This window comes from Hydra vulgaris, chromosome 03 (assembly GCF_038396675.1).
Source record: "Hydra vulgaris chromosome 03, alternate assembly HydraT2T_AEP".
In the NCBI taxonomy this organism is placed as follows: Eukaryota; Metazoa; Cnidaria; class Hydrozoa; order Anthoathecata; family Hydridae; genus Hydra; species Hydra vulgaris.
The window spans coordinates 69,883,352-69,896,785 of NC_088922.1; the positions used below are offsets into that span (position 1 = coordinate 69,883,352).

The 13,434-nt window shown below is 28.1% G+C and overlaps 2 protein-coding genes across 2 annotated transcripts; one reads left to right on the forward strand and one right to left on the reverse strand.

Annotated features, from left to right (window-relative positions):
- Window positions 1–2,846: 2,846 nt before the first annotated feature.
- Window positions 2,847–4,949, reverse strand: LOC136078879 (zinc finger MYM-type protein 1-like). The gene has a single exon (XM_065794696.1). The coding sequence runs from the start codon at window positions 4,947–4,949 to the stop codon at window positions 2,847–2,849; it is 2,103 nt and encodes a 700-aa protein (XP_065650768.1).
- A 2,709-nt stretch (window positions 4,950–7,658) lies between these two features.
- LOC101234768 (protein RCC2) lies at window positions 7,659–12,098 on the forward strand. The gene is made up of 3 exons (XM_065794115.1): window positions 7,659–7,777; window positions 8,981–10,636; window positions 11,764–12,098. Exon 2 carries the CDS (start codon window positions 8,994–8,996, stop codon window positions 10,437–10,439), a length of 1,446 nt encoding a protein of 481 aa, XP_065650187.1. The 5' UTR covers window positions 7,659–7,777; window positions 8,981–8,993; the 3' UTR covers window positions 10,440–10,636; window positions 11,764–12,098.
- The last annotated feature ends 1,336 nt before the right edge of the window (window positions 12,099–13,434 follow it).

The window sequence follows — 13,434 nt, forward strand, 5'->3', positions numbered from 1 at the left end:
AAAACATTAAAGATGCTACAAAGTTGCAAAATAAAATAGTTACCTCGTTAAATGTTACATTTAAAACACAATAATGATAAAATACTAAATACAATGAAAACTATAAAAGAAAAGATTTAGGCTCTTTCTTGCACAGAACAGTTACAAAGTGTAATCATTTTTTAAAATTAACTGAGTCCTAAATAAAAAAGATGACAATTGCTATATCAGCATATCCAGAACTAAACTATTTTTAAACAGATGCATCATTGTTTAAAAATTGAAATAACACTTTTAAGAAATGGCTGTTTAGTTGTAACGTGTTTATTTTGTACAAATGAAATTTAAATTTAAACGCGAATCATTTGTCTATCAACATTTATGTTATAAATACTCACAAAGAACTGCCTTTGTTTTATCAGATTATTTGTTTTAATACCTCATGATTTGATTCAATTATACTTCACATAGGTAATACTAAAATTGAAAATGTTGATTTCTATATTAATAAACTCACGGAAGATTCAAGTTATAATAATACTTGAAGAAACTTCTTCTAACACTTTTAAAAATAATACCAAAATTGTCGCTAATATCATTCGAAATAAGACTGAAAATACTGATGTACAAAGAACATATGATGGTTTAAAAGGCATAGCATATTTCTCATTAATAGATAACTTTTTAATACTGGTATTGTAAATATTGACCTTAGTAACCGCATGGCTCCAAAATGATATGGTATTAATTACATAAGCATAGAACAAAATACAAAAAAGTAGCATGATTACGGAAAACATAAAGTTACAGCTGCTTGACTATCTAATTTACTTGGTTTTTTTGGAAAACTTTTAAAGTTATATTATATTGGAATGTTTTTTAGAATATTTTTTAAACCAGGCCTAAGACATTTAGAAAATATTCAAAAAGGTAAATTATTTGAAAACTTCTTTCTAAAGCAAAAGTTGAAAAATACCTATACTTTATTAGCCTAATCAACAATAAATATGGTTGCAGCCCTGATAAATTAGATCTATCAAGAAGTTTGTTAGACTAGAAAACTCAAGATTGTGTTAATTGTGTTGGGCCATGAACAACAAGTAGAGAATTTTCTTCAATTTTATGTTCAATGCCAGCTACAGATTGAGTGTACAGATGCAATACATCAAACATTTTTAAATTAAACAAATTAATACCTTATTAGTAATTGTTGAAGAAACAGTAAATTCAATATATGATTAAAAGAAAATGAAAAACTGAAACTATCTTGAAATCAAGTTTTGCAATCTAATTTTGTTATGTTAAAAGTCAAATTTGATAATCTGGTTTTGTTATGTTAAAATCATTAAAAAAATTTATAAAAAACTTTAAGTTTTTTGCCATTGTAATTTTTTCAAGATAAAAGCAATTTTAACATTTTGAAAATTTTATTTTTGAATTAATATATATAAAGGGTTCCTTTTATAATTTTTATAACTATAATTTTCTCTTTGCTGAATTTTATTTTTGTTTCTTCATATCACTTTGTTTTTATGATTGATTCAAGTTTTATTTTAGCTAGTCAGTTTTTTTTGCATCTTCTTTCTTATTATTTAAGTGAAATAATAATGTCTGGCAAATTCTTTGTATTAAATCTCTCTTTTTATAAACTTGTTTTAAACAACTTCATATAGGTTTTTTGTACACTTTCTGATCTTAGTAAACGATAGTATTTAAGCAGACTATTCGAATCTTTTGATTTAAAATTTTTATAAAGCATAAAGCAGAAGCACAATACAATTAAAGCGTTTTAAAAATCTAGCCAGAAAAAGTATAAATATTAAGATGTGGAACACTTGTTGATACTTTATCAAACTGAAAAGCTACCATTTTTATTTTTTTCCCTACATCGTAAACATAAGTGTGCGTACCGCGTCTAATGAATTTGGCTAATACACGGTCGTTTACAAGAGCTATGTTTAGACACGCATGCGTTAAATATTTCGAAAAACTTTGAACTATTAAAACGGCTGCGGATCTTAACTACATAGTGTATTTTAACAACCGTTAATTTGTTAATATTTTCTTTTAAATTTAATGTTGTATCCTTATTTTTGACGTACATCAGTATAATAATAAATCTAATTTCGCAATAACATTATTAAATTTGGATTAAAATGGTTTTAGCGAGCTTAAATTTCATTTATAGTTTACTCAATTTTAGTGCAAAACACAGATTTGTTTATTTATTCAAATTTAATTTTCTAAAAATCTAACTGTAGGATTTCAATTTTTTTTTTTAAACTTTAGATAAAGATGTCTATTACCAATATTTTTTTGGTAGATGCTTCAGGATTTTTTCGATATAAAAGTATGCCTTTACTGTTGAGACATAGTCTCAACAGTACATAGTCTCAACAGTATATGAGACTATGTACATAGTCTTGTTGAGACTATGTACATAGTCTCAACAGCAAAGGCATAATTTTATATCAAAAAAATCCTGAATGTATATATATATATATATATATATATATATATATATATATATATATATATATATATATATATATATATATATATATATATATATATATATACAGTGGCGGCCGGTGACAATAAACTTTGGTGGGGCCAGCAAATATTAACCAAAAAATATCGCAACGACTCACTTTCAGCGTAACTGATACTTAGGTGTTTATGAGGAATTTTTTGGTCGCTAGCGTTTTTTGATTGGTTGAGAGAGTTAAGCGCTAGCATACTCCCAAAATAAAGCATAAGTATTTAATGGCATTGAATCTTTTAAACCTACGTAACACTATAATTTTCATAAAGGTATAATATATTGTGAAATAAAGAATGATGTTAAAAACAATGATTTAAGCATATTATTTATACAAATATTCTGCTCTTCTCTGTTTCATAAGAGAAAACATTTCAATTACTTTTTGATTAAACTGATCAATATCCTGTAAATAATCTTTATGTATTGATAGTACAGCTAATGCATTCAACCGATCTTGACCTGTGGAATTTCTCAAAAGTGTCTTAATTCTTTTTAAAGTACTAAAACACCGTTCAGCATCGGCTGTAGACACAGGTGTGACTAAAACAATCTCTATCAACTTCGATACTTCAGAAAATGTTTCAATCAAGTTATTTTCATGCATAAACTGGGATAGGGCATTAATGGTGCCAATATCACTAAAAACAGCATTTTCATATAAAACGGTTAGTTCGGACATCAACTTAACTTCACTCAGCATTGGATAGTTTGTTAGAATATTTTTTATATGATTCCGAGGAAAATGTTGTCTATTAAATTTGAAATTTTTCGGATCCAAAATTGAAAATGATTTAAATATTTCAATGCTTCTAAACCTGTCGCTAATTTCGTAAATAACTTTATCACAAGCATCTTTAGCATCTTCTATTAGTAGTTCGATTGATGTGTTTCGTTTCATTCGGTTTTCATGCATTTCTTCGCAATCGTTAAGAATCGATCCAGAAACATTATCAGTGATGCTATTTCGCACAAAATTTATAGATAACTCAAATTTTTCAAAAGCCTCCTTGATTGTAATAGTGTTGCTGTTACTTGATTGCAATATATTGTAAAGTACATCAACATGTTTTAAAATTGAATAAAAAAAAGATAAAAAAAAGTTGAACTCTAAATCTTCCAAACATTTTTTGAACCCAACAGATTGCCACACGCTTGTATCATCCCATCCTTCATCGTTTATAATTTTATCAAAACATTCCCCAATCTTTGTTTTGTTTTCTTTTATGCAAGTAACTATTTTTGAACGAAAATTCCATCGTGTTTCGCAAACTCTTGGTATCTGTTTAAAAGTAATTTCGCGAAGTAAATCATTTCGTTTTGGCGAGGATGTAAAGAACACGCCAAATCCACTTAAAGTAGAAAAAAATGTTCTTACTCGCTTATTCGACGAACAAACTTTTTTCAAAACTAAATTCAATTGGTGTGCATAGCAGTGAACATAATGGGCATTTGGGTAAACTTCTTTCATTAGACTTTGGACTCCATTCCTTGATCCGCTCATAACTGCTGCACCGTCATAAGCCTGTGCAATTAATTTTTCCTTCAGACCAAAACAATTTAATTCTTCTTTTAATACATTGGTAAGACCCATAGCAGTTCTATCCTGAACATCAATAAATGCTATAAATCTTTCAACTGGTTGATAACCTTTTAAATAACGCAAAATAATGACGAACTGAGAACGACAAGATACATCAGTTGTTTCATCTGCTTGCAAGGAAACAAATCTTGCTTTATCTATCTCACGTTTAATTTCTTCTATGTATACTTTATACATACATTCTAGAATCTCATTTTGGTTTGTTTTCGAAGTATTTTTTGTTATTTTTGAATCTTTAAGATGATCGCTAAACGCACTATCCAATGTAGCTGTGTATGAAACCATATCTAAAAATACCCCTCGATTATTTGAGTCAATAGTTTCGTCATGTCCTCTTAAGGGCAATTCGTGTACACCACAAAATTTTATACAATCTATAACCCTCGATAATGTATGTCTGTTTTTGTCAACTAATTCATTATGTTTTTTTATGCTAAGACTGTATCCAGCATCAATTGTCGATAAAATGTTTGTCTTTCCGAGCATTTGAAACTGCAACGAATTACTTATATGTGTTTTACTGGATTCGTGTTTTTGTATTCGCTCAGAAAGATGTTTCATATCTTTACAGCCATTTTCTGCCCACAAGCTCTCGCCACCAAACAAAACACAATAAAAACAAAACAACGAATTCTTTTCATCACTAACACTTAACCATGATTTTTTTTCAAACCATGATACACAAAATGTTCGTGTTTTTTTACCATCAACTTGAGTTATACGAACACCTTTTGGTTGGTACGCCCCAAGATTTTTGATTTCTAGTTTTTCTTGAAGACCCAATGACGAGAAACGTTTTGCCAATAAACTATCAATTTTGTTCATGTTAAATTATCTTATTAATGAACCTAAATTATTGTAATAAGATAACTTTAAACTATATTGTAACTAGAATATGACCTTGGCATGATTCAAAATTTTATCAACAGTAGTTCAGTCAAGAAGGACTCTTAATCTTAATTAATAATCGATAAAATAATAAAGAATGTAACATTACATACACATTTGACTCTCTGATGACGAAAGGTTCAACAAAAACAATAAAGATACTTTTACAACATAAAAAATTTTTTAAAGAATCTTTTCATAATACAACACATATTTTAGTTAATTAAATCCATAATTCTTAAATACAACATTTAGAATGTCAGTCATAAATAATAGTAAGCTTCTTAAGATTATTTACATTGTCTTTACATGCTTTAACAATTTTATGTAATTAAAGATAAAAACTTAATATCTGTTTGTAAGCATACATAAATATTTATATAGTTTTAGTTCTTTGACTTTAGCTTTATTCCCCCTCCCCCCTCCAAAAAAAAAAAAAAATTTCAATAAAATACTCTGATTTTTTTATTTCCATGGCAATGGTAAATGTCCAACATTTTTAAATAATCTAAACTTTGTATTTTTTTTTAAATTAGTGCCTTTTTGAAAGTAGCAATTATTGAAGCTATATTATGAAATGCAACAGTACCACCAGTGGTAGAGTTTTTGTGATCGAAAAAAAATGTTCTTTATATCTTCTGTTGTTTGTACCTTTGTTGTATCGAACTAATAATAATATTGACTAATTTTAATCTTTACTTAAAAATCCAGTCTTTAAAACTTGTGTTTAATGCTTATTATCATGGTTGATATTGGCTCTGGTTCAGCGTCAATCCAATTGACAACATAAAAGATAGAATGACTAAACTGCCACCAAACAATGTAAACAATTTTCAATTGCTGATTCATTATGCCACAGAATATGATACATAAGCTATTTGGAAGAAATAAACTTTAGCAATCCCTCATTGAGAAAAGAACAAGAATTTCAAAAGTGCAGTAGCTCTTATTATATTTGTAGAAATGACTAAACTTTCTCGTGTCACAACATATAAACTTGCCAAACAATACACAAATCAAGATCATCATTAATATGGCTGAGCCACAATTTTTTTCTCTGTAAGAAAAAAAAAAAAGCATTAAAATCTTTAAAAATAAATAAAACAATATATGTCTGAAAAATGTAGTTCACTAACAAGTTTTATAAAATGTACAAGATTGTTGATAATAAAAGAAATGCAGGACTTTTCTGTGATATTTTAAAATAAATTTTCTAAACTATAAAATTTCCAATCTTATAATTTTTATTATTCCTGTTTATAATTATAGAATAAAATGACTTGTCCTAGAAAATCTAGTTTCTGAAAAATATTAAAAACTAATTTCTTTTACCTAACTGTATCTCTTTATACCAGTAATTTCTGTTACATTGTTTTAAATATCATATTTTTGCCATGTTCTTATTCCTGTTAATTTATACTCCTAATAACTACTTGGTAAATTTTTTATTTACATATCCAGTTTAAGAAACTAATACTAAAACTGTTAATATTGCAATATAAACACTGTTAATATTCACAGTGAAATTCCAATATTAACTAATGTATAGTGTTTACATTATTTTTACAAATAAATGTTTACATTTAATGTTATAAAGTTTCCTAATATTACTGTACCTTATTGAGTCAACAAAACTTCTAAACTAAATTCTTCACTCTTAAAATCGAGAATTAAAAATGGTGTATGAAGTTTTTAAAATTCGTGATGTTTTTTATGGTTCTTTTCTTTTAGGGCCAGTTCAATCAGGCCCTGCGGTGCGTTTTTTCGTCCCATCTGAAAGCACAATAAATTCTGCGCGCGCATCAAAAATAATATCACTACAAACGAAATAAATAGGGCCAGTAAAAATCGGCCCATCCGATATTGGCAATGAATTAAAACAACGCTACAATACTTTGAATTAATTGCAAATAAACGTATTACTTATAAATTAAAATAGTTTAAAATTAGAACTAACTTAGAACTATTTATTTTTATAAAACTTGTCTGCAAATAGTTTAGGCTAATAATTGCATATTTGCATATATAAAAATACATATTAATATAATCAAATATTTTATCTTAAATAAATATAGGTGGGGCCGGGCCCCTTTGGCCCCAATTGACGAGCCGCCACTGTATATATATATATATATATATATATATATATATATATATATATATATATATATATATAAAGTTGTCAAGTCTAATTAAAAATTTTAATGTTAAAATGTTAGATCAAAATCAGGAATTTACAAATAAAAAAAGTTGAAGCAACGACCAGAAAAAACCATACACACAATAAAGATTTATCTGAAGTTTAAAAAAAAAATTACTGAATTCCTACAGTCAGAAATTTAGAAAATCAATGTCAAATAAATAAACAAATGATCTTTTTACAGCAAAAAAAACTTGCACAAAAATACACATTTAAGGTTATTACAAATTTTATTTTCTCTATTTCATTTAATTTATAGTACAACTAGGATCTTTATTGATTGAATTAAATTAAAAGCATAAAAAAACGATTCGTTTACAAAAATAAAATAGAAAACTACTGTTGCTATCTAAAATTTATATCGTAACGAAGAACCGCGGCCATTTTAGAAGCATTTAAAAACGTTTAATATTTACTGACGCATGCGTGCCTAAACAGCGCTTTTTCCTAATATCTAAACGACCGTGCTTTAGCAGCTGGAAAAAAACGATGTGGTGTTGCGGTTACAAAGTTTCTTGTTTTGTTTTTTCTGGAGTTTTTGTTGAGTGACCGGCGGGAAACTTTTGTAAGCAATTATGCTAAATACTATTAAAACTGTAATGCATGTTCTACTAATAGAAACGTTATTCAGTAAAGAAGCATTTTATATTGCATATAAGTATATTGTATCTAGAAAATAAATTTTTTATGCCGAGAAAAGCTTTATAAGTTAATTGCTTTAAAAACCTTTTTAGCCTAAAAGTTTTTTTCAAATTATTTACACAGGCTAAGCTAAATATTTTAGTCAATCAAAATATTTTTGTACACTTCATTTGTACTTAAGTATAAATTTTACCTAAGCATAAGTTTTATTTAATATAGATTTTACTTTATTTACTCTTGCAATTTAAAAAATGACCTTGATATGTGGTATAAAAGAATTAACTTCATAAATATATCCTTATTTTAAGGTTTAAAATGTTTTTCATAATATCATTTTTGCACCTTTTCATTGATATACATCATTATATTCATTGTTATACTCATTATCTATATAATATACAAGTTTTTAATATATTTTTTATCACACTATATTTATTTTAAATTATGTTTTTTATATATTTGTAATTAACTATATTTTTATAAATATTATTGTAAATATATCTTTATCAAACTAAATGTTGTTATAAATGTAAATGTTTAAAAAATTTTTTCAAAGTTAATCAAGCACAACACATCCGCTATAAAATATTGTTTTACATAGGATGTGTTATGCTTGATTGATTTTGAAATATTTTTTTTATCATTGTAACCTATATTTTACCATTGTAACTTATATTTGCTTTTAATAAACCCTTAAAAAATTTGTATTGAAAAAGTTTTGTGTAGTATGAAAATTGTTTAAATTTTTGCTCTCTTGTGGGTGTATGCACATTTATTTATGATTTATTTTTAAAATAGCCTTTTTTAAAGGCATTTTTCATGAACTAAGGGTTTGGGTTAAAAAAGCCGGAATGGGTGCTTTAGGTTTTTCAATTTTTTTTTTTTCTAATTTTAAAATACTTTTTTATGAATTTTATTAAATTCTTATGTTTCTTTAAGTTTAATTTTTTTAATTTACTGTCTTGTTTTTCATCTATTTTACATATACATAAAAAGTAAACATATTTTCTATTGTTTCATTTTAATACTTTAGTTTGCTATATATTTTTTTTCTTATGTAGTACTTTTTTTAAAAACAGAATTTAAAATTTCTTTTTATGAGTTCTCCAAATTTTATTTTTAATAGGTTTAATTTTAAAATGGCATCAGAGGTTCAGAAAAGAAAACTTTCATCTTCCGATAATTTAAATAATGGGGATGTCAGCAAAAAATTAAAATGTGAAGATTCTAAATGTTCTGGTGTACTTTTGTTTTCTGGACTGAGCGATTATGAATTAAGAAATGATAAAGATCTTATGAAAAGTGATGCTTTAAAGTGGTCTCCTCATAGATACCAGACATTAGATGGAATCAAAATTCATACTGTTTCCTCAGGTTCTGTATCATATTTTTTTTATGCTGTAAGTGATGAAGGCAGAGTATATTCATGTGGTTTAAATGCAAAAGGTCAACTTGGTCATGATGATTTAAAGAATCGCCGAAATCCATGTCTGATTGAATCATTAAAGGACCATCAGATTGAAAGTGTCGCAACTGGAAGACAACATGGTTTGTTTTTGACTAAAGAAGGTATAGTTTTTTCATGTGGTGATAATAAAAATGGACAATGTGGAATTGGTAATAAAAAAGAGGTGGTTACAGTTCCGACCCCTATTAACTATACTGGCCCTCCCATTGTTCAAATAGCTTGTGGTGGAGAGTTCAGTTTAATTCTTAATGAGGATGGTGTGGTTTTCTCATTTGGCCTTCCGGAGTATGGACAGCTCGGTTTAGGATCTGAAAATAAGGAAATAAGTGCTAGGAAAGAAGTTTTTCATTGTGAATATTCTCCTGTTCCCCTGACTTCTTTTGTTGAGGTAGATCCAGATGAAGGCGGAACAATTTTTCTTGGTAAACCAAAAATAACAAAGATAGCTTGTGGTGTAAATCATTGCTGTGCTATTGATGATAAACAGCGTTTATTTACCTGGGGTTTTGGTGGATACGGAAGATTAGGCCATAATGATACCAAAAATGAACTTGTTCCAAGACTCATGAAGTGTTGGTATCGCATTACTGGCAGAGCAGATGGTGGAATAACAAATGTTTTTTGTGGACAGCAGTTTACTATTGTCCAAACTATTGTTCCAAAATGTGCTCTTCTTTTTGGTCAGCAAGCCACTAATAAAGAAGCAAACATGTATCCTAAGTTTATTGACGATCTTAATGGATGGGATGTAAAGCATATTTCTTGTAATCAATCTGGCTATATAGTGTGTGCAGATGATAAAGTTATTGCATCACAACCTAGTCCATGCTATGGAACGTTAGCCATGGGACCAACAGTTAAATCATCTGCAGCACCAAAGATAATTACCACATTAAAAGATGTTGTATGTTTTCAGACTGGTGTTGGATACATGCATTCCTTATACTTAGTTCGTTGTGAGAAAGAAAGCGATTTAAAAGCAATTGAAAACTTTCCTATAGTAAAATTTGAAGATTCTAACGAAGCAAAAAATATTCCAGATAAATCAAAACCAGAAAAGAAAAAAACTGCAGCTAAGAAAAAGCCAGCTGCAAAAGTAAAGAAAGGCAAAAAATAAAATTTTGTTGTCTTTTTTTTATTATGTATTTATAAACATTTTTGTTTTAAAACTTTTTATGAGTCAAAAAAAAATTATTCATATTTATATAAATCATAATTTAAATATTTTATAAAAATTTTATTATATTTAGTACAGTATTCAGAAAATAAAAGTACTTTTAAAAACAATATAAGAAATCAAGCTGAATAGCTATGGTAAGATGATGCGAAATTTAATTTATAAATTTACTAATTTTTATTCAAATAAGATTTTATTTTTTGATTAAAAACTAAAAAAATAGCTAACAAACGCATTATCTAAATAAGCGTGTAAAATGTTTCAAGCTAATGTTTTCATTAATCTATAAGTGATTCGTTGTTTCGAGACAAAAAAACCATAATTTATATAGTTAAACCTATAAATATTTTTATCCATTTATTCAACCAAAAATTAAAAAATTCCAAATTTTTTTTAATTTTACAAAATTAGGTTAGGTGTCACTCATACGCAAACGAAAAAGCAAAACAAAAATTGCAAAATGAAAGCAAAGTTTATAATAAGTATAATCAAACGTCATCATCAATATTGATTACCTTTATACTTATTTATTATTTAAGTAATCTAATTAATAGTATGAATTGCACATTCTAACATCCAGTGCAATTATCTGTCCGCTTTCTCTATGCTATCTTTCTAACTCGACTTCTGACTTTCACTCTAACTTCGTTCTTCTTAAACTCACTCTTGGTCAGCGAAGCAGGCAATAATGCTCTTTTTTGAGCTGAACATGCTTTCGTGGGCCCGGGTATGTGGCAAGTAGCCGGAGGAGGATACCAAACCACAATACCCAAAATGAAAACAAAAAGTTAAACCCATTAATTTCTTAAGAAGTTTTTTCACTCAAAGTTATAATGTTCTTCACATTAAAAATATTTTTTAAAATGTCGTTGCAATAGTTAAAATAATTCCAGCGCCTAGCGAAGTCATCGCTTAAAAATAGCACACAAGTACCTAAGATTTCACAGGTCTGGAAATTAAAGCTAAAATTAGAACTCCATTATATAAAGCAATTAAATTGTATATCATTAAAGTCCTATGGCATATTAAATTTCGATAAATTTAAAAAGATTTCTTTTAGGCATCAAGTATTTTATTTTTAAACAATCTAACTGTTTATCTTGCAGACCAGATATCTTACGGAAATATTGTGATTGCTTAAACTAATAACTTACTGACAGCAGTTTGATGAAAAGTACCTTAACTACATTGAGTAGCACTTTTTTTTGCATAAATAACGGTTTCCTTAATTTATTAGTTAATAGTGTGGTCTCTTTTTTTTTAGATACGCTATTTTGTCGCTTGGATTTGAGAAAATATAATTTTTCATACAGAGTTGCTGACATGTAGAACAATATGACCTCGGAAGCTTTTAATGCATTTAATATTTTAACGTTTAAAAATAAAATTAAATAATTTGGTTTCAACAAATACTTATTGTAAAAGGAAAAACTATTTGTTTTTTCATAATTTTGTTATTGGTTTTGTAGAGACATTTTATTTTTTATTTTTTTAAAATCTATTTATGGGCATGCTGTTAGTGTTCATCTTTCAGTGGGCCTTCGTACCCTTTAGAACATGTATTTGATGTTCTTATAATTATCAATCAATCAATGTCAAGCTAGTATTATTTTGTTGCTAATAATTTGCAGTAAAACGTGTCTCGAAATACGTTTCTCGAAAAACGTGTCTCGAAAATGTTTAGAAAGTTGCTCCTTTTTAATGCTTTTTTTGTTTTCAATATCTAATTGATGTCCTGTTTTCCATTATCCAAAGCACCAGTGCCTATTTCAAGCTAACCTGATTTGTAAGTTTGGGATAGGTTCGAAAGGTTTAGTTGGCGGTTAGACTTGAACAGTATTGTCGTTAGTTCATGAGACGGTTGTTCTATAATTCCACTGATTCAATTTAATATAACGTTAACTCATTCTCGTGATTTAAGCACAGTAGTATTTAGAAACAAAGTACTTGCTGAAAGAGCTGATTTCGAGACAACAGTGGGACAAGTAGATTTCTACATGTGTAGTTGTCAACACATTTACTGGTTTGCAATTGAATAGAGCTACAAGAAGGTTTTGTAACAAAGTTGTCAATCATCCAAGAGCTGGAAATGGCAATTTACAGTTTGCGTCTTTTCATGCGTTGTTTGAAAGCATCAGAGACATGATTTTGTGGCCATCTAACAGATAGCTCCCAGATTCACTTGTTTTTTGTCGCAATCTGAACAGAAAATATAAAAGTAGAATTATTTAGATACATCAGATGATTATGAATACTTCGCAGCAAACATTTCTTTGGTGGATTTGCAGTGGATCTGAATAAGCATTTTGAGCGGTTCATTGGAGTCTTGCTAATCGGTTATAAAGTAGACTATTAATGGCACTTATAGTAGACTATAAGTAACCAGCCAATAATTTTCCAACATGTGATATAGTGGCTAGTCATCGGCTAGCCCTTTTTGGCGGCTGCCACTAATGGTCCACTAAATAACCGATGAACAAAACTAAAGTGAACCGCTCAAAATGCTTATATAAGTCCACTGTACTTCCGCTATAAAGTGTTTGCTGTGTTATTTTAGCTTTAACGCAAAGTGTCGACATTTTTTTAGAAAAGGCAATTATTTTTACCTTTTAACCTTGTAGCAATACGAGAAAATTCCCATTCATAACATTATTTCTATCAAATAAGTTGTTCTGTATAGTTTGCACAGTATTGTTTGCAAGAAATTCAATGTTCTGCTAGTAGCAAAGAGTTAACTACAAACACTGAAATGGTGAAAGAAACAAAGCAAAAAGGGATTCAGCTTTAGAAAGTTAAAGATCATTTAGTTACGTTTCTAAAACAAAACACGGGAGCCATTTGAAAATACACGGGAGCCATTGCTAAAGCAATTAACACCATTGTTGGCGGAAAAAGCGCTCACAATAACAATTAATGCAAATTACATTTTATCTCC